The 20281-nt window shown below is 44.1% G+C and overlaps 3 protein-coding genes across 13 annotated transcripts in view; 1 reads left to right on the forward strand and 2 right to left on the reverse strand.

Annotated features, from left to right (window-relative positions):
• The window catches only part of ubr5 (ubiquitin protein ligase E3 component n-recognin 5), a 36736-nt gene extending 25510 nt beyond the window's left edge, over nucleotides 1-11226 (forward strand). For 10 of the 11 annotated variants that reach the window (XM_081719689.1, XM_081719708.1, XM_081719712.1 and 7 more), the window contains exons 36-58: nucleotides 229-340; nucleotides 565-696; nucleotides 868-1125; nucleotides 1501-1769; nucleotides 2017-2228; nucleotides 2539-2772; nucleotides 2929-3002; nucleotides 3227-3399; nucleotides 3724-3837; nucleotides 5484-5701; nucleotides 5946-6066; nucleotides 6213-6558; nucleotides 6945-7032; nucleotides 7548-7692; nucleotides 7860-7990; nucleotides 8079-8139; nucleotides 8453-8631; nucleotides 8790-8874; nucleotides 8968-9123; nucleotides 9427-9540; nucleotides 9825-9969; nucleotides 10083-10168; nucleotides 10382-11226. In XM_081719689.1, coding sequence (XP_081575815.1) covers nucleotides 229-340; nucleotides 565-696; nucleotides 868-1125; nucleotides 1501-1769; nucleotides 2017-2228; nucleotides 2539-2772; nucleotides 2929-3002; nucleotides 3227-3399; nucleotides 3724-3837; nucleotides 5484-5701; nucleotides 5946-6066; nucleotides 6213-6558; nucleotides 6945-7032; nucleotides 7548-7692; nucleotides 7860-7990; nucleotides 8079-8139; nucleotides 8453-8631; nucleotides 8790-8874; nucleotides 8968-9123; nucleotides 9427-9540; nucleotides 9825-9969; nucleotides 10083-10168; nucleotides 10382-10594 — 3666 coding nt within the window. In that variant the 3' untranslated portion in view covers nucleotides 10595-11226. Of the gene's footprint in view, nucleotides 1-228; nucleotides 341-564; nucleotides 697-867; nucleotides 1126-1500; nucleotides 1770-2016; nucleotides 2229-2538; nucleotides 2773-2928; nucleotides 3003-3226; nucleotides 3400-3723; nucleotides 3838-5483; nucleotides 5702-5945; nucleotides 6067-6212; nucleotides 6559-6944; nucleotides 7033-7547; nucleotides 7693-7859; nucleotides 7991-8078; nucleotides 8140-8439; nucleotides 8632-8789; nucleotides 8875-8967; nucleotides 9124-9426; nucleotides 9541-9824; nucleotides 9970-10082; nucleotides 10169-10381 lie in introns of those variants that run through there. The other variant, XM_081719727.1, reaches the window with a different exon arrangement.
• A 767-nt stretch (nucleotides 11227-11993) lies between these two features.
• srsf10a (serine and arginine rich splicing factor 10a) lies at nucleotides 11994-16634 on the reverse strand. The gene is made up of 6 exons (XM_027014329.3): nucleotides 16507-16634; nucleotides 15211-15315; nucleotides 14174-14277; nucleotides 13683-13854; nucleotides 13268-13318; nucleotides 11994-13053 (listed from the first exon to the last, which is right to left on the reverse strand). The coding sequence occupies exons 1-6, from the start codon at nucleotides 16569-16571 to the stop codon at nucleotides 12774-12776; spliced, it is 777 nt and encodes a 258-aa protein (XP_026870130.2). The 5' UTR covers nucleotides 16572-16634; the 3' UTR covers nucleotides 11994-12773.
• Nucleotides 16635-18182: 1548 nt separating this feature from the next.
• On the reverse strand, nucleotides 18183-19968 carry fabp10a (fatty acid binding protein 10a, liver basic). The gene is made up of 4 exons (XM_027014325.3): nucleotides 19823-19968; nucleotides 19440-19612; nucleotides 18869-18958; nucleotides 18183-18301 (listed from the first exon to the last, which is right to left on the reverse strand). Exons 1-4 carry the CDS (start codon nucleotides 19887-19889, stop codon nucleotides 18251-18253), a joined length of 381 nt encoding a protein of 126 aa, XP_026870126.1. The 5' UTR covers nucleotides 19890-19968; the 3' UTR covers nucleotides 18183-18250.
• Nucleotides 19969-20281: the final 313 nt, after the last annotated feature.

Raw genomic sequence — 20281 nt, forward strand, 5'->3', positions numbered from 1 at the left:
GTGTTTTAACACAGCACTTCAGCAGAAGGACAATACTTGGACTATAGCGATAAATAACTAACTATAGCAGGCTCATAACATAATGAATAAAAATCCTGTTGTGGACGAGGTAGCACAGTCTCCTTTCATTTTAAAAGCGGAATTGGCTCTTAGTAATGTTTAGTAGCCATAGCGTTTCCTTTAGTTTTTGGCTTAGTGTGAGCACATCTGACTTTTGGGGGTTTACAGGTAGAGGTAGTGGAGGGAGTTGCTGGGGAGGAAGATCACCATGATGACCAGGAGGAACAGGGGGAGGAGACTGCAGAAGCTGAGGGTCAACATGACGAGCACGACGAGGACGGTAAAGGCATCAGAGATCTAAACCATATATGGAATACTTTACCCAACCATGCTAACACAACCTGAAGCCAAGGGAGAATGGGTTAACTGTCAACTGCTGTCATTAGCGGAATTCTAACTTGCCACCCAGCAGTCTTTGGATTTAGATCCAAAGCTTTGTCTGCAGTCATCACCGTGATATTACACGCACATAGATGGTTTTTGTGCCGGTGTGTCTCAACTCAGGAAGCGACATGGAGCTTGACCTGTTGGCTGCTGCGGAGACCGAGAGTGACAGTGAAAGTAACCACAGCAACCAGGACAATGCAAGCGGGCGCCGAAGTGTCGTCACGGCAGCGACGGCAGGATCTGAAGCAGGTGCTTGCGTTTGACTTGGTGGCAAGGAATGTTCCTGTATTTAAAATTGCCAAAGTATATAACTTGTTTATGTACACACACACACACACGTGTCAACATGTTGGGATTGTTTGTCTTGGTTTGGTGGTTGTGGTTCCACACTTGTCCCTGACCCCTCCCTTTTCCCCAAAGGCGCCAGCAGCGTGCCAGCCTTCTTCTCCGAGGACGACTCTCAGTCCAACGACTCAAGTGACTCTGACAGCAGCAGCAGTCAGAGCGATGATGCCGACCAGGAGACGTACCTGCTGGATGAGCCCCTGGAGAGGACCACGGGCTCAGCCCATGCCAACAGTGCCGCCCAGGCGCCCCGCTCCATGCAGTGGGCCGTACGCACCACGCCCAACCAGCGCTCAGCTGGGGGAGCCCCCACCAGCTCTTCCACCCCTGCAGGTACACACCGCACAGCCGTTGCTACAGCAACGGCTCCAGGGCTCATTCTGGAGTTGATGATTGACCTCAGACCAAATGAGACATGAGCTCACAGTGAAGATGCATCATTTTTGGATTCCCATATGATGCTTTTGGGACCTACTTCATTGTGAAAAATACTGTTATTATAAATAGCACTTAATGTATCCAGTGTGATGTTCAGGAGTAACTCAGTCAGTTATCTCAAAACAAAAATGGTTTGCTTAAAAAAGTCATATAGAAGCTTATTGGTATAAACTGTCAGCCACTAGGCGTCTTCAGCAGCAGCCTTCTCAGAAATAACCGAGTCTGAGCCGTCTGCAAGCCATCTCTAATGCGTCTCTGACGGCTCCCCAGCGAGCTCCACAGGCTTAATCTACATCGACCCGTCCAACCTGCGGCGGAGCAGCGCCATCAGCACAAGCGCTGCGGCGGCTGCTGCGGCCCTGGAGGCCAGCAACTCCAGCAGCTACCTGACGTCAGCCAGCAGCCTGGCACGTGCCTACAGCATCGTCATCCGCCAGATCTCCGACCTCATGAGCCTCATCCCCAAGTACAACCACCTGGTGTACTCACAGTACCCTGCCGCAGTCAAGCTCACTTACCAGGATGCCGTCAATTTGCAGGTGGGTGGCAGGGCAGTCTGAGATCTTTCATATTGATTGAGACTGTGTTTAGGGCATTATTAAGAACGGGGACAGTGGTGAGCTGTGTGGGGAAAGATGGCTTGACGCTTATTGCAATGAAAGCCGATTTAACCTCGTTTCTTAAAAAGCTTTAATCATTTATAGCTCTCTGTTGATATTAATCATCAAGGAGTAATGATAGATTTGTTAACATGATTGTGTGCATTCCGTATGTTTTGCCCTGTAGAACTTTGTGGAAGAGAAACTGGTCCCGACCTGGAACTGGATGGTGTCCATCATGGACTCCACGGAGGCCCAGCTGCGCTACGGTTCGGCCCTCTCCTCAGCGGGCGACCCGGGTCACCCCAGCCACCCCCTCCACGCCTCCCAGCACTCTGGGCGGCGAGAGCGCATGACTGCACGAGAGGAGGCCAGTCTCCGAACCCTCGAGGGCCGCAGGTCAGATGCTCGCCAAGGGGCTTTGTCTGCCCACTGGAGAGTTTTTTCCATGAGGGGACAGTAAAGTGCTGCTGCGCAAAAACAGGTCCCGAGAAGATTTTAGTCCTTCGTTATGCAGGGCTTTTGAAGAATGCTCTGAACATTGTGCCATCCGCTGAACAAAAACAAGCTACTTTTTTTCTCATAATTTATATTTCTGGTTAGTGGGTAGAAAATGGCTTGTTATTAATGTGGGAAATCCATACTTAAAAAAAAAAAAGTTATAGGTTCCTTTCTTTTCCTGTTTATTGATTGTTTTGTGTGTTTGTAGGCGTGCGGCTACGCTGCTGACTGCTCGCCAGGGTATGATGTCTGCGCGCGGGGACTTCTTGAACTATGCGCTGTCACTGATGCGTTCCCATAACGACGAGCACTCTGATGTGCTGCCCGTCCTGGATGTGTGCTCTCTCAAGCACGTAGCCTACGTCTTCCAGGCCCTCATCTACTGGATCAAAGCCATGAACCTGCAGACCACGCTGGACACTGCGCAGATGGACAGGAAGAGGTCAGCTGCTCAGATTCACTGTCCAGGCTGGGCCATCTGCCTCAGAGAAAGGCGTCGTATTTCCTTTGTCATGTGTGATTTATTGTAGTGGAAGGTGACATGTACGTGACTCTGAGCAGTTTGTTTTTGTTGTAAATCTGCACTTTTTTACTACAGAAACCGTGAGCTGCTGGAACTTGGCCTGGATAATGAAGATTCTGAGCATGAGAATGATGAGGACACCAATCAGAGTATGTACTCCAGTGCTCGTATATACAATGATCGCACATACAGCATCACTGAACAGAAATAATACTGGCCTAATAGCCATATTTCATACTCCTACCATACATCAATGATCTGGAAAGTTTGTGCATGTGTTGATTTTTTAATATTTGTTAGGCCAGGTGGTAGTGCACTACCTGCACAGAGAGGCAGCTGTTAAGCCATTGTCATAATGTGTCCTTCCCTGTAGGCTCTACCCTTCAGGATAAGGAGGAGGAGTCTGTCCCTGCGGAAACGGGCCAGCACCACCCATTCTTCCGGCGCTCCGACTCCATGACCTTCCTTGGCTGCATTCCTCCTAATCCCTTCGAAGTACCTGTGGCTGAAGCCATCCCGCTGGCTGACCAGCCCCACCTGCTCCAGGTGAGGATGGCGTCTCTGTTCAGTGCCAGTACCTTTTTCTCCTTGCAGCGCTACATCCCCTGTCCTGCTGATTCACATTTGTCTTCTCAATACACACACCCCTGTTTGTTCCTGACAGTCCGGATTAGCTGGAGAGTTGCAGAGGTAGCTACACAACAATTTGTCTCTAGGTCCAGTGCTCTTCAACCCTGCTTGTGATGGAATTATTTTAGAAGTACTGAACAATTTGCAGTGTGATATTTGCATTTTGTTTAAGGGTGTTTTTTTCTGTTTGATTTGATTTTTTTTTTTTTTTTACGTGCCATTGTTGTCTTCTCATTGCAGCCCAATGCGAGGAAGGAGGACCTATTTGGGCGGCCAAGTCAAGGCTTGTACTCGTCCTCCTACATGGCAAGCAAAGGCCTGTCAGACCTCACTGTGGACATGAACTGCTTACAGGTGAACATCTGCCAGTTAGACCATTCATTAGTGTAGTATGTGCAATGAAGATGGATGCAGTGATCACACACAAATAATAGACCAGTCAGTTTGAGTGTGAAATTTTCAGCCTTTCATCATTAAGGCTGAACACTTAATCACTGATGCGCAGTCTACAGTATCTATACTGGGGGGGGGGGTAATAATAAATTGTCTTCCTCTCTCTAGCATTTCTAAACCAGGTTTAAACAAAGGAACAAAACAAAGCCTTGTGTTGGGTTAAAAATAATACCACTGTAAAAGGAGGGGAACTGCTTCATTGAGGGCAACATTATTACTAAGCCAGATTTCTGTTAAGAAACTAAAATAGTAGTTTAAGTAGTTCATGGTTTTCAATTAGCTGCCAATTGACAATGGACCTGCTCATTTCTGACCTTACATTACTGCTGTATGTGAGGTTTTTTTGGTTGCTGAGGTTTCGAGTGACTGCTCCTTTTATATAGTGCCTAAATTTAAACTTACTGGACCCGTTCTTCTGTGTTGTGACTGTGCTATAGGTTGTTGCATACAACCGGGTTATTAAACTGGGCAGTGAGCAGCTGACAACTCAAATACCCATAATGCAGTGCTTTTTGAAAACAGTGGATAGAGGGTATACACATGTCTGTCGGGAGTTACTGCAGTTGTGCCCACTGAGTGGCACTATTCTTCCGCAATGCTACAAAAATATTTCAGATGGAAAAAGCTGTTGTGATAGATTAAGTAAGAATTCAGTGCCATGTTTTTACAGGCTGCCAAAGCTAAAGAAAAGTGTTAGTAAATCACAATCCCGGTTTAGACAGTTTTGTAAGTTTGAAAGTTAGCTAGCTATACTTGTAACAGAGTATCATTTAAATGTGATGACCACCTGAGTTTGTGTTAGATTTATTGGTAACATTGGAGGAGCGACTGTTTTACCTGCAAAAATATATAACATTACTGAGTAGCAGTGTTGACTTCAAACAAAGTAGGCCTAACTAGTTTAGTTTTCCAAATAAAATTTGTAGAAATTAAATACAAGTACAAACCTATCCACATACAAGCAGAATATCCACTGGTGTTGTCGTCACTTTAATTTCACCAGCAAACCTTGCTTTTTAAGTATGACCAAATGTGCAGGCTTTTGTATGCTTTCAGTCTTTGCTTACTGAAGGCTAGTTCCTTGGAATTGAAATCAGGTAGACTGCATATTATTCAGGAGACCTATGTGTTCTTGGACCACTGGTTCTCTGGTCATTTGGATGTATTGCTGTAGAGTCCAACTGCCTTTTAATTTAGTTCAGTTAATCACTGGTTTTATTCCCAGTTTCACCGTTTCCCCTAATAAGTACAGCCATGTTGCAGAATATTTGCCACTTATTCTGAATGAGGTGGAGTCTTCCAGCAGAAAAGTGATGTCCGTGCATACACTCTCTCACCATTATCAGAGATCCTGCACTGCAGCAGTGGGGCTGCTTGGTCTATTTAATATTTAACCCCAGTATAGGAATAGGGATTAGCTGGAGTTGAGTCAAGTGTTATAACGGGATATAACATGAGGTGTAGTCTGAGAACCTATGCCTTGTACCAGTGGTTTTTCACACAACAATTATTTTCACAATAATAATGTGATGGTATCCTCATTCCAGATTCTACCTACAAAGATGTCGTATTCGGCCAATATGAAGAACGTTATGAGTATGGAGTCCCGACAGAGAGGCGTAGAAGAACAGCCAGCTGCAGTGCAGGACATGGACACCTCCAAGCCTGGCCCATCCCCTCATGACCTGGCTGCCCAGTTAAAGAGCAGCCTCCTCGCAGAGATTGGACTGACTGAGAGTGACGGCCCACCTCTCCCCACCTTTATGTAAGGGTGAACGTTGTGTTGTCATGTTAAATGTCAAGGATTGTAATGTGGAGAGAACTGATGGTTGAGTATAAGAAGCAAACATCTTTACTGTTGGCTACTTTTAGTAGTGTTACTCTGATCTAATTGCTTGGGCATTAAACTGTAGTTTAGTGTGTTCTGTCCTGTTTTAGTTCTATAATTGAAACAGGATCATGTCTCTTTGCTGCAGCATGTTGTGGTTGACTGTTTGTGTCCCTGCCAGCCCTCACTGTAGCTTCATGGGAATGGTAATCTCTCACGACATGCTGCTGGGCCGCTGGCGCCTCTCGCTTGAGCTCTTCGGCCGTGTCTTCATGGAGGACGTAGGGGCGGAGCCTGGCTCGGTAAGTGACATACCGCTCCGAATGAGTTAACAGTGTAGTAAAATGTAACGTCTTTTGGCATGCAAGAGGCTGTCTTGTATAATCGGTGCTCCTGCCCGAAACCATCGCAGCAGATGCTGATGCTCCGCCCCGGGCTGTTCTCACAGATCCTGACGGAGCTGGGTGGCTTTGAGGTGAAGGAGTCCAAGTTCCGGCGCGAGATGGAGAAGCTGCGGAACCTGCAGTCACGCGACCTGGCGCTGGAGGTGGACCGTGAGCGCGAGCAGCTCATCCAGCAGACCATGCGGCAGCTGAACACGCACTTCGGCCGCCGCTGCACCGCCACGCCCATGGCCGTGCACCGTGTCAAGGTGACGTTCAAAGACGAGCCAGGTGAGGGCAGCGGCGTTGCGCGCAGCTTCTACACAGCCATCGCCCAGGCCTTCCTCTCCAATGACAAGCTGCCCAACCTCGACTGCGTGCAGAGCGTCAGCAAGGGCATGCAGGCCAGCAGTGAGTGTGCCGCCTTCACATGATTGTATTTAACAATCAGACCTTTTATGTAACACGTTATTATATAAAAATGCAAGGAGGCTGTGAAATGATGCTTATATGGTAAGAAAAATATGTATATTTAGATCAAAAATGGCTTTCAGTAAATGGAAAAATGAAAATGCCGATACTCGCCGAGCACTCGAACATCTAAAAAGTAGTCTGTGATGTGGCTGATGAAGAATGAAATGCGGCTTTAGGACTGGCCGGAGGGCTTTCATTTTTGCGATGGTATTTTTGCGGGTGACCTTTTACTTTACTGGCAAAAGGACAATCCAAGGACAAGAGATTATACTACCAGGTCTGGTTGAAGGCTGTATAGATTAGACTGGTTTGTGTTTGTGCAGACCTGATGCAGCGTCTGAGGAACAGGGACCGGGAGCGGGACCGGAGGAGTGGGGGCCTCAGGGCAGGATCTCGACGGGACCGGGACAGGTGAGTGTGAGTGGGGCCTGGTACACTGTAAACCAGGGGTGCTGAAGTCCAGTGCTGGTGGTCTACCAGCCTGCGGAGTTTAGTTCCAACGCCAGTCCAGCACACCTGATCCAGCTAATGGATCAGATGTGCTGGATTAGGGTTGGAGCTGAGCTTTGCAGGGCTTTAGAGGGGAGGGCAGAAAACCCCTCCTGTAAGTCATACTGCAGTAGCACATTCTGGTTTCCTAAACCCCACTAGCATTCATGGTAAAATGCTGCTGTACATGTTCTTAATTCTGTGTTAAAACTGAAGTGCCAGCCCCACCTTGTGGTGAACCCTCTGGGCTCCTGAGGTTCTAGTGTAAAGATGACTGCAAGAGGGTAAACAGGTTGTTCATAGTGTTACTCGATAGTTATATGTACTACAGACTGCATCAGTTTCTTCATCTTTTCTATTTATTTTATTTATTTTTTAAATCTGTCTCTTGTTCTCTCCTTGTCTCTCTGTGCATGCACGGGTTCTTTCTGCCACAGGGACTCCAGGAGGCAGCTGTCCATTGACACCAGGCCATTCAGGCCTGCGTCTGAGGGCAACCCCAGTGATGAACCAGACCCCCTGCCTGCTCACAGACAGGCATTAGGAGAGCGGCTGTACCCCCGCGTGCATGCCATGCAGCCGGTAAGAACACACAAGTGTCCTGGAGCATGTTCAGTAGGAGCTGTAGACCAGCATTTGACCATCATGCTGTGGTGTGTGTGTGTGGGTGTACTGAGCAGCCTGAGGAAGGTGTGCTGAGCTTGATGTTCTTCTGAGTGATGTGTGGTGTCGCGTGCTCTGCTCTGCAGGCGTTTGCAAGTAAGATCACAGGCATGCTGCTAGAGCTGTCCCCAGCCCAGCTGCTACTGCTCCTGGCCAGCGAGGATTCCCTCAGAGCCCGTGTAGAGGAGGCCATGGAGCTGCTCATCACACATGGACGGTACCGCACACTGTCGAAACGCAAGCAGGCACATGCGCGCATATGCACGCGCACACTCCCTGAATTTTGTTCACCTCTCTCTTTGCAGGGAAAATGGCGCTGACAGCATTCTGGACCTTGGTCTCCTTGACACTCCAGAGAAAGCACAGGTACAGCTGCTCAGACACTTGCAGAAGGAATGATGCAAACTGCTGCTGTTGCTTGTAAACTGTTCCACAGTGTTTGTCACATTTTATGAAACTGCTTTAAATATATTTTATGGGATGAAGTTAAGAAACAGCGATCCTGCCATTATACCCTCCCATTAAGAAATGATGCAGCACCTGAGATCGTCTAGTAGTAGTGAGCTGAGGTGGCTTGTGACTCTCCCGCCACTCAGGAGAACTGATGGAGTGATAAAATCTCCAGCATAAAAGTGTGTGTATACATGTGTGAGTGTTGTTTAACAGCGTGTTCCTGTAGCAGGAGAATCGTAAGAGGCACGGCTCTACCCGCAGCGTGGTGGACATGGAGCTGGATGACACAGATGACGGCGATGATAACGCGCCCCTCTTCTACCAACCAGGAAAGAGGGGCTTCTACTCCCCACGGCCCGGCAAGAACACAGAGGCTCGACTCAACTGTTTCCGCAATGTGGGCAGGTATGCACCTGGCTGTACAGATGGACCGATTATATCAACTGGCGGCTGGTCTGATTATTTATTTTTATTCCCCACGCCCATGTTCTGCAGTTTGTCTACTCTCCAAAAACTGGTTTGTAGTGCAAAATTTTACTAAACTACAACCCCCTTCTTTCTAGAATACTTGGGCTGTGTCTTCTGCAGAATGAGCTTTGCCCCATCACCCTGAACAGGCACGTCATCAAGGTGTTGCTAGGTAGAAAAGTAGGTATCCTATGTGCAATAACTCTTTGCCTCTACCATTGCAGTGGCGTGTGCGCGCGCGGGTGGTCGTGCTGATTGTATGTGTTAATGCAGGTGAACTGGCATGACTTTGCCTTCTTCGACCCGGTGATGTACGAGAGCTTGCGACAGCTGATTCGCCATTCGCAGACGAGCGAGGCTGAGGCTGTGTTTGCAGCGATGGACCTAGCCTTTGCAATCGATCTTTGCAAAGAGGAAGGCTCTGGACAGGTAACAGCACTTTGCTCCTCTGTTTATTTGTAGCAAATATTCAGGTCAAGCAGGAGGAAAAGCTGCTTTGTAGGCCCAAAAGGGTCCCTGAAAACATTGCACAAAATGTTATCACCAGCAACTGTGCGTGCGTGCGTGCGTGCGTGCGTGCGTGCGTGTGTGTGTGAAAAATTATCCCCTGTCCCATGTTGCTTTGGCTCAGAGCTACAGTGCCCTCTGCTGGACAAACTGTGCTTTTTTAAAAAAATTGTCATAAAAGGCTGGTAAGTGTTCAGGGTTGATCATTGTTGTCGTTCTCATCAGGTGGAGCTCTTGACTGGTGGCGTCAACATGCCTGTGACTCCTCAGAATGTGTACGAGTACGTGCGGAAGTACGCCGAGCACAGGATGCTGGTGGTGGCTGAGCAACCCCTGCATGTACGTGCACTCAGCATCACTCCAGAACAACACAGCACTCCTGGGACTTTAGTGGGACATGCCCCTCAACACATTTGATGCTTAGTCTAATCCTGAAAAACGCTTATTGGTCAAAGCTATTGTTGAACCTTGTGTTGGCTAATGGCTTATTGTTTGTGCATGTTTTACCCTATAGTGCCTCTGTAAATATTTATTTAAGTTTTATCGGTTGCTAGCTGGTCTAGCTCTCGCTGCTGCACTGTCCTTCAGCCTGTGCATGGTAGTGTTGATGTTTTGCTTCGCAGGCCATGAGGAAGGGACTCCTGGATGTGCTTCCTAAGAACGCGCTGGAGGACCTGACTGCAGAGGACTTCAGGCTGCTGGTCAACGGCTGCGGGGAGGTCAACGTGCACATGCTCATCAGCTTCACCTCCTTTAACGATGAGTCTGGTATGGGAGTCGGGAGACCGTGGCAGTCCGTTTTCTTGGACACTGCAAGGTTTTTAGCTGGATATTTGGCCTTCAGTCTGTCCTGTTAACAGTGGTGTATGTCCCACCTGCAGGAGAGAATGCAGAGAAGCTGCTGCAATTCAAGCGCTGGTTTTGGTCCATCGTGGAGAAGATGAGCATGACGGAGAGGCAGGACCTGGTAAGAGACCCTCCACCTGTGTGAACTTGGACATGTCTACCTTTTACTCTGCCAGGTTATCCCACCGGCAACTGAAACCTTTAAATCCTGCTTTAATAAACTAAACTGGCTACCTCCTTGTTAGGGCTCATTCTGAGAGATGCATATATAAACAGTTTTGAGAGTTTTACTGTAGTCCTGTTTTAAGGCCATCGGCTTGTCCTCTTCCTCCAGGTGTACTTCTGGACCTCCAGCCCGTCTCTTCCTGCCAGTGAGGAAGGCTTCCAGCCCATGCCCTCAATCACCATCCGGCCCCCCGACGACCAGCACCTGCCCACGGCCAACACCTGCATCTCCCGCCTCTATGTCCCCCTCTACTCCTCTAAACAGATCCTCAAACAGAAACTTTTACTAGCCATCAAGACCAAGAATTTTGGTTTTGTGTAGAGGGTGACAAATCCAAAAAAAGTTTACTTGTTGTGTAATATTACTAGTTCCATTTTTTGTAGATTTCTTTTTTTTGTCTATACAATTTTATGAAATTTAAAAGAAAAAAGTGCTGTCATCATTGGCGGTAGTTTTTTTTTTTTTTTTTTTTTTTTTTTTTTTTTCCCTTCCCCCCCCCCCTTTTTTTTTCCCTCCCCCCCTTCCACTTTTCTTCTTTTTTTATACACCCCTCCAACCCACCTGTTTTGTTTTTGATTTTTTGGGCTCTGTGTTGTGAACACAGACTTGTTTCAGATTTATTTGCGTTTGTGAGTACGTGTACATTCCTGCATTGGCTTTGTGAAGTTGAAGCCCCGCTGCCCTCGGCTCCATCGGCTTGAACCGAACTTCCCAGGAAACTTTGGCCTGACAGCAAACTGTCCGCCAAACCCCAGCCAAAGACGACAGCAGATGTATTTAAAGAAAATGAAAGGTTTCACTGTGATTATGAATTTTGTTTCCCCCCCCCATTGCCCTTAACATAAAGGTTATGACTGAGAGTTCACTGCTGCCTTTGTGGAAAGTCATTTTTTCTTGTATAGGGGGAGTTAGGGAATTTCAAAATAAACTTGGATGCAAACCATTAGTTTTTATTCATTTGCTGATCTGAGTGTCTTGATCAAATTTATTACATCCATGTTTATTTTCTTGCTGTTCTTGTTAAGTCTTGTTAAAGTTAGCATTTTAAAAAACTGGACTGTACATTTAGAATATTTATTCAAGTTTGATTTCCATACAGCAGGCTGTTTTGGTCTTAAGCAACCACAATCCTGTCTGCCTGTGTTTCAGAGCTGAGAAATTTTAAAGTGACTGCCTGATTCCAGAATCTCTCAGAACCAGTCAATTCTAACAGCATGCGCCTTGACTGCTTATGTGTAGCACTGCTGCGTTTTCCCGCCGCGCGCGTTCGTCTCGTTCTTTAGCTAAAGTATTAAAGACTGCCATGTTGTCAGCCTGGCTTATCTCTAAACAGTTTTTACTGAGACACAATAGGGTTAAACTGGCTTGTTAGTATGGTGACTTTTTTGCAGTCTTCGGTTTGTCCATGCAGCTTGATTTTTACAAAAATTGTACACGTTGGCCCTCTCTGCATGAACAATCCTAAAGCTATTGTAATTTGTTTTAAACTTACTTTAAAAGTATTAACATTCTGGCAGGAGTCCATTTTCCAGTCGTGTGCCATGATGGTCTTCATCCTGTTAATGTTCTGACATATTACTGTATGCTTGCAGTAGTGCTTTGTAAAATGGCCCAGATCACACTTAGGACTCTGAATTTTGGTGTTCAGGAAGACTGACTGCCCCACTTCCCACAGAATATGCAGATCTTAACATTTATGTAATAGACTTGCAAGAAGTCATTGGAAAATACAGACTCTTTATTAACCAGGGGAACAGCTTTTTTTTTTTTTTCTTGTTTTAAGACAACCAAAATACTTCAGAGACATCAGATCAGAGTGGAGAAAACATGTAAAATGAAGTTAGACTCAAATTAAACACTGCTTAAATGTACACAATATAAGTTTTGGGAACTTAAAAAATTAAAACCTCAGTTTCATCTTGGGGGACAACAGTCTGGCAATCACATTTGGTGAGTGAACTATGAATGGCATGGCAAACATGAGTGTTAATTCCAGATTAAAGAAATTCTACAATGCAAAAAATGCCTTACACTAGTCAAAATCTGTACAAACAAAAATACTGCTCTCCATTTATTTGATCTAAATGTGGCCAAAAAAAAACACCCCCCCCCCCCAAAAAACTGAATGTAACAAAATGTAACCATTTTGTTACATTTTTTTTTTCCTGGTTATTTAACAAATTTACCCAGCAGCCTTCCCCCCCAAACCAGGACTTCAGAAGAGACAGATAAGAGGAAAACACTGAACTGTTTAGTGCAGGTCAGCCCACTACACCTGGCGTCTACTGCCAGGTAACTATTCACGAAAGACCCAGCATTTCACAACAGAATCTGCACAAAAAAGACCTAAGTGAACTAAATAGAAGCAACCGTTTTATATGACTAATTGAACAAAAATGTTACGTTAGCCAGAGAGCTGTACGAAGAGTTGAAGAGCCAGAGCATAAAGCATCCTCTTAATTCTCCCAGAAATGGTCTGCCAGCAGGGGTATCACCAGTTCTAGTGGCCGCCCGATTTGCGGCCGGCCCAGGACCTGGAGCGGGAGCGGGAGCGGGACAGCGAGTGTGAACCCGAGCGAGAGGGCGACCTGGCGTGCGCCTCCTCTTCACGTGCACTGGTGCAGGGGGTCAGGTCCTCTGCAGGGGGGTGGGGCGAACGCGACTGTGAGCGCGAGCGCCTGCCTTTGACCTTGAACCTGGAGTCGGGGGAGGGGGAGGAAGAACGGCTTCGGGAAGCTCCGGCTCGCTGCGCCCGGCCGTGCTCGCGTGGGTACCTGAACCTGTGGAGAAAGAAGCAGGACACAGGATATGGCTCCTGCTTGACATCTGCAGGATTGCTACCCTCTATAATTGTGCAAAAAGTCTAGAGTGTGCCTTCATATGACATATAGGAACAACACATTTCACCATCAGCTGATGTCCTCAAAAAGGGCACCCTCAAACTTTTAGGCATTGCAACATGAAACTAAGATCAAGCCATTAGTTTAATCTTACCTGTCATTCTCACGGCTCCTGCTTCGCCTGTGTCTTCCATAAGAGCGGGAGCTGTTCACAAAAAACCAACAAATAATTCTGAACAGTACCTTAAAAGGTTATATGACAATGCTACAAAACAATGAGCTCCAACATACGAGTCAGTGAATGCAGGTGCATTACAGCACTATGGTTTAGCATTCATCATACTTTAATACATCTGATTCCACTCACTAAGGACTTTGTAAATAAAAGGAGTTGAATCAAGAGTGTAAGAGCAGGGAAAACACAGCTGAGAGTTCCAGAACCCAACACAGGATGAAATGATACAGTTTTGTAAAGGACAGTTGGAGCAGTGAACACTTCTGATTATGTCAAGTCCACGAATCTGAGGGAGCCACAGTGCGGCACAAAGCAAAGGCGAGGGCTCACTCACTCTCTGGGGCTGTCAGAGCGCCGAGGCCTGCGCTCGTAGGACGTGCTGCGGGAGCGGTGCCTGTCGTAGCTGCGGCTCCGCGAACGCCGGTAGTGCCCGTCACGCTCACACTCGTCATATCTGGAGAAGCTGCGGGGCGAGCGCCTCTCTTTGCACCTCATCTGACTGGGGGCTAGAGAGTGGGGTTGGGCCAAGACTTAGCAAGGTGAAGAGCTGCTGTGTTCAGTGCCAGATGTGTAGGCCTCGCACCAATACTACAAACCTAAACACTGGGTTACTGTGCCATATGTATGTGTGTGACTGTTGTACTTTTACGAAGCATCCTTTTAAGATGCTAACTGCCGACAACATATTACCTTTTGGTTAGTGCTGCAAAAATGTACCTGGGGCTTAAAACTATTAAATTATCACACCTAGGATGCCACAGCCACACGCTGACACTGTATAGCGACTCATCACCTAAAAGACAAAGGAGCAGAAAGGAGCCTTACTCTTCCTATCTCCTTGTGCGAACTGGATCTCAATCTGCCGCCCACACACCCATTTGCGGTCCAGGTTGTGAAGGGCGTCCTCAGCGTCGCGGACATCCTCGAACATGCTACTGTGTTAAGGGTTTGCATTTGAAACACATCGAAACACAACAAGGAGCGCTGATCTCCTAGAGGATGGCAGTGCCGCACACCGTCTCACTGGCGTTCCACAGGCAGAACCCAGTGCTCGACTTTACTCGGAGTAACGCAACGTAAGGGAGTTTATCTGGAGGAATTAAGACACGGGGAAGTGGAATTCTACTTCTCTTCATCGCTTAATTGGTGGAATTTATGTAAGCAAAATAAATGTATTAAGAGTCAAGTATTTACAGAACCGAGAACTGAAAAGGTTCTTCATTGACATACAAGATAACTGAATTTTTAACAGAAAAAACAGGGAGAACGCATATACGAACGCATATACTCCAGCACAGGTAGGATACAAAAATTAATGTTACCTTTAACATGCTTGACCTTTGACCTTGAGCTTGACCTTTATTCTCTTTAAGCGCTTCCCAGAAGGACTTGGGGGGGGGAAGGGGGGATTTCCTGCTTGTCTTTGCCCCATTATCTTTTTGCTCTTTTCCTCTCTGTCTGGAACATACCGTGGCCTGGACTCCCACTCTGGTGCCCTCTTTTCCTCCTCTTTGAATCTTCAAGCTTTAACTTTCTCTTTATTGTCATCTCTGCCCCTCTATTTCCCGCCGCCTGAATCCTTATGGGCTCTTTGGCTTCAATCTACTCTACTTCAGCCTTTACTCTTAAATATTCTCTGTAGGGAAGGTCTCCAGAACTGTATGTCTTTACATTTTCTGAGACAACAGAAGAAATAGCAGTTAGGAGACAATGCCCAAAATACAATCAAATTTTATTTCACAATGTCATGTTCAGATCCTTTTCTGAAGTTGTGTTCAACCGCTCCTTAAAAAAACCCCCCCAAAAAACCCCTTACATCGTGACTGTCATCTTACTTTTCAACATTTGCGTACAAAGGATATTGAATGTATGCAAATCCTCTTGGTCGACGAGAATAGAAGTCAACTGGAATGTAGACATCTACAATAGGCCCATAACGACCAAACTCACGACGCAAATCCTCTGGCCTAAAGCACCATGAAATGATAGTTTACTCATTTGTCTGATGGAGTGTCTCCTCTCTTGTCTGTACATCTCAGTGACCTCTGTACAACTCCACTTTGGGATAAAGAGGTGATGCTCCTAATAATGTCTTAATTCTACAGGGTGCTTTTCATCTTCTACAAATGAAGTCCTCATTTTTAGACATACTGTATTCTACATGTTTAATATGCATTTTCAGACAAGGAGAGTAGACCTAATTTAGTTCCTTCCATGCACTTAATTTACAACTACCAATTTATTAAAAAAAACAAAAAAACAAAACGAATTAAAGTTCAATCTTATTAACAGTCATTAGCTAAAAGTAAACAGTATTTGTAACTAACCAGAATTCAATGTTTCGATAGTGCACTGCTTGCCTTTAAATACCATCACCAGACATAAAGCTGTGCAGCAACATTAACTGATCAAATGTTCTACAGGCTGCATTTAATGCGGTTTAACACCAATTAAACTCCTTTCCTGATCATGCCATGCTGATGCACTGTAGTCTACATTTGTGGGACAGTAGTAAACCATTACATTAACAAAGGTCAGTGTTATTAACATCAAAAAGATGCATACAACCAACAGGCACAGTAACTATCCTGGCTGTGGAGCAACAAAATATTGGCTAGGTGGAGCACACGTCGAATGTGAAACTAAAAGTGCCATCTCCACCCAAACTAGCTAAACTGGAGCCAGGTTTACTGATTATAGCTAGTTTTAGTACCATGCAGCTTTGCTACCGTCAACTGATCCCTCCAGGGTAATTCACTAAACCTAAACATAGTATTGGTTTTCTACGCCACCATCATGTCCTTTATTTTCAGCTAACTACATCAAGTGTTGTAGGTTAGCTAGCTGGCTCACCGTCTTTACCTTATATGGTAATCTTCTGGGTTTACGCCTCGAATATGTTTTCAGCGCATAAAAAGCTCGCTAGCTGGCTGTTTAGCTAAAAAAACACCTAAAGTGGCAGAGCTGACGGTGTGGCGGTTTGGCCAGACAAATCCAAACGCTGGACGAAGGAAACAGTCCTAGTGTGATTAAACAGCTGGCTAGGTTAGCGTGCTAGCCTTAGCTAAACTGCAGCTTGGTTAAAAAAAAAAAGTAAAAAGGCAAGATATGTAAAATATGTTCGGATAAACTAACGTAATTCACTCGTGCAAACATACCTGCTTTCATCAGATATGTTCCTGATAAAGAGAGAGGTGTTTGGAGGCCTCAGATACCGTGCCATTTCACATTAAACACACGATTAACGTTAGCTACTCAGGAAACAGCCTCTCCACAGGCCAGTGTCAATATTTAGAGTCTGCGCCAAACTATGGAAGGCCAACGGGGCCAAAACGTCTGTGAAAATATGAGTTTGGCCCACCTGAAAATGGATTTGTTTAAAAGTGTTTTTAATGACTATGTTGTCAGTATATGTCAAGGCATCCAAATGTATAGTATTTAACTACCTTCCTGCTGATGTGCATACTTTGATTTGTTATGGTAGCTAGTTAGCAGGGAGAGCTAGGGAGCTGATGCTGCAGCCACCACGCTTTGTAGAGCTCATCAGGAAATTTCATAAACAGTTGTGCAACTTAACCAACACAAACATATGATAGATCTGATGTTGAGGAAAACCATAAGAATGTGAAAGGAAAAACAGCTGATTAGAATTATGTTTTCTATTTGCTTGGCGTGATAACCCAAAACTGATATTAGGCTATTGAACTCAGAACTGCTGAAATAATGTAATTCATTTACATAATGTTGCACTTGATGTTTGGAATTAACATGTAATGGAATATACATCCTGTTGTTAATACATCAGTAATCTTATGTTCTCCTATTTGGAACTACTGAAACTGAACTACATTTACATTTTGAAATAAAAAAAAGTAGAAATAAACAGACTTTGGGAATATTCTGTTCAATGATTGTAAATGTAAATGTAAAATGTCAATGCTTTAATAGAGCATGTAAAAACACTAGAGTTTAAATAATTTTAAAAATATCTTTTTTTCAATGTAAATGTTGAAAAATATTACATGAATGTAAATTGTTATATATTGTTAGAGTTTCAGTTTAAAAGTGCAACATGACTTACATTGTAAATTTTGGAGATTTTTGCTTTATTAATGTCTGTACAAACATTTTGAAATTTCAATAATAAAAATAAAATATTACCAAAATATGTGTATCAATGCATATGTTAGTTAAAATCTTATGTGAACTTGATAACCATAAATATTGTCAGAGGATGCGGTGCAAAAGAGCAATGTCATTATTACTTATAAAATTGGACCGTTTTTGCTTTATTATACAACCTACATGTCACAGTCAAAGAATGTGCAAAAAGGAAGCAAATTCCAGTCTGAAATTGAAGACTTTAATGAAATGAAACTGAACACAAGTGGGCACAACTAAAGAAAGCCAGTGTAACAGCAATTGCTTATCTTGTCCCTTTAAATTATAAAAGCGACAACAATGACACACAGGTGACACAGTGAATGAGACTCAATGCTTATCACCTTGTGGGGCATGGCACAAAACCAAAATAAAACGTGCAACAGAAAAACACAACGTAAGCAAAAAGCCATGTGTCCAATCCACGGACCTGAAAGCTCCGGCTAATCAGCAAGTCAAATGATGATCACAATAGCATTTTGGCAGGGTCTAGTAAAGAAGAGGATATTGTCCAACAGGAATGTTACCATTTAATTAGATGGTATATAGTACTATTCTTTTAACTATAAACCAATGATGACATGTGATGTCATCTATAAACTAATATATACAAACGACAGAGTATTGAAAAAGAACCTTTGATTCTGAGGGCAAAGGACTGAGATACAAGTACTTTTGATCAAAGGAATGTTTATTTAAATAGTTTCAAACTAAAATACGTTTTACACTGGACAAGTTCCATCACAACTTTTTACTCTTCCTGATCATGGTAGTCCCTCCTACAGTAAGAGTCTGAAAAGGAAAGCAGTGATATCAGAATTAAAGAATTAAAGACTTAAAGAATTAAAGAATTAAAGACTTAAAGAATTAAAGAATTAAAGAATTAAAGACTTAAAGACAGTGTCTGGGGAGTGAGTGAGCAGCTGACAAAAAAACAAGTTGTTTTAAAAATGCTAAAAAGCTACCAGAGGTGTTTCATTATTCCTCATAAACCATTTTATCTGATCTTAAATATTCTGAAACATTTTGACATTCTTTGGCTCTTAAATAGGCAATATGAGTTATACTTAGTGTAATGAAATGCCTCAGTTTTGATAGTTTAACATCGTATCTAAGAGTTTATTAAATGTTTTTCCTATTTTATGATTTTGTGGTCATATATGAAAGATGATTATTATCATCTTAGGATAATTGATCATACTTTACTGGGAGGATTTGTGTCTCATCACGAAAACAGTTGAATAATCGCCAAGTAATGTTGCCCTCCACACTATTGTAGCAAAATCTAAGGTTCTTGTCATTTGACTATAAACATGGAATACCAAGTAAATGTCTGTAAATGTTGTCACTGTTACACACCTCAATCATCTCTCCTCCCTTGATCTCCTGCACGTGTGAGAACTTTTCAGTCTGACACACAAGTTTTCCTGCCTCCATCTTCACAGTGCACTGGAGCACACAGAGAAGAGTCCCACTCAGCATAGCAGAGATATCAGAGCAGTGGCTCTTCCTCCTCACGGATCAATGAATGGATCAACAATCTCATTCCCCACGGTGTTGCATATTCTGCCATAACACACCTATGTCCACTCACTAACCACTTATCAATCTCCTTAAGAGCTGAGTCAAGGAGATAAGAGAGTTGTAAAAATATCTAGGTTTTCCACTGTTTTGGATTAGCTGCCACACAAAACAAGAATAAGAATCGTTATTCTGTTTCATAGCAATAAATGCCTGCAAAGGGCATAAAGAAAACTTATCACCTTTCAATGTAATAAATAAATACTGAAATAATAGTATATAGGATATAGGTATAATGAAACAGAATTTGCCTAATAGTTTTATAAATAGTGTTTTTTAAAATCTCTAATAGCCATCATCCATGCTGGATGAAAATGATGATGAAATCAACGGAGAATTGGACAGAAACCTTGAGTTTTCTGCCATCCATGGTGGTGATTTCAGCCTCCTTGCCAATGGTGAAAGAGTTAGTGACTGATTTTCCAGGAGTCTTGGAAGTGATGACAAAGTCATTGCCGGTCTGCTGGATCTCCATCACTGGTTTGATGTCTTTGGCTATCTTAATGATGTCCTCTGATAGTGCTAAGGGAAAACATAAATCAAAATACAGTCAAACTGATCTCTAATGGCCTCTGTAGTTATTCTACTCTCTGCTGTATACTAAGCAACTCTGGTATCTTCATTAGTTCTGGTAACTTAATTTTTAAAAAAAAATGAAATAGACAGTGCTCCCACAAAATCACATCTTTACCCATCTTCCATCTGCCTACTGATTTGCTGTGGTATACTCACAGATGGCTTTGAGGAATTCCTCATAATTCTCCTGCTCATAAACCTGCCATGTTCCACTGAAGGCCATGTTTTCTGGGGTCAGCACGCAAGGCCAGAGCTCGCCACAGCACGGAGGGGGCACATGCACTGCCTCAGCTACTTATACTGCTGCAGAAAGGACCTTTTTGCTTTTGTAATCATTAATAGCGTTTGAATAACCCAAAGTTCATTTACATCTTCAGTTTGGCAACTCCACTGAAAATGGCGCACAAAGGAACACTTTTGCCGTTGCTATGGCAGCAATGGGCTATAATTCCGAAATCTACATTTAGGTTGCTAAAAATTGATTATAAAAAGAGATAAAAAATATAGTTTGTACACTTGTGAAACCAGAAAATCCAGGACCTTGCAGTCCAATTTGTATGCGACACACAATTATGATGACACATTATGTTCTGAATTACATTTGAACTATAAAGG

Source organism: Electrophorus electricus, chromosome 1 (assembly GCF_041902795.1).
Source record: "Electrophorus electricus isolate QZ-2024a chromosome 1, ASM4190279v1, whole genome shotgun sequence".
Classification (NCBI taxonomy): domain Eukaryota; kingdom Metazoa; phylum Chordata; class Actinopteri; order Gymnotiformes; family Gymnotidae; genus Electrophorus; species Electrophorus electricus.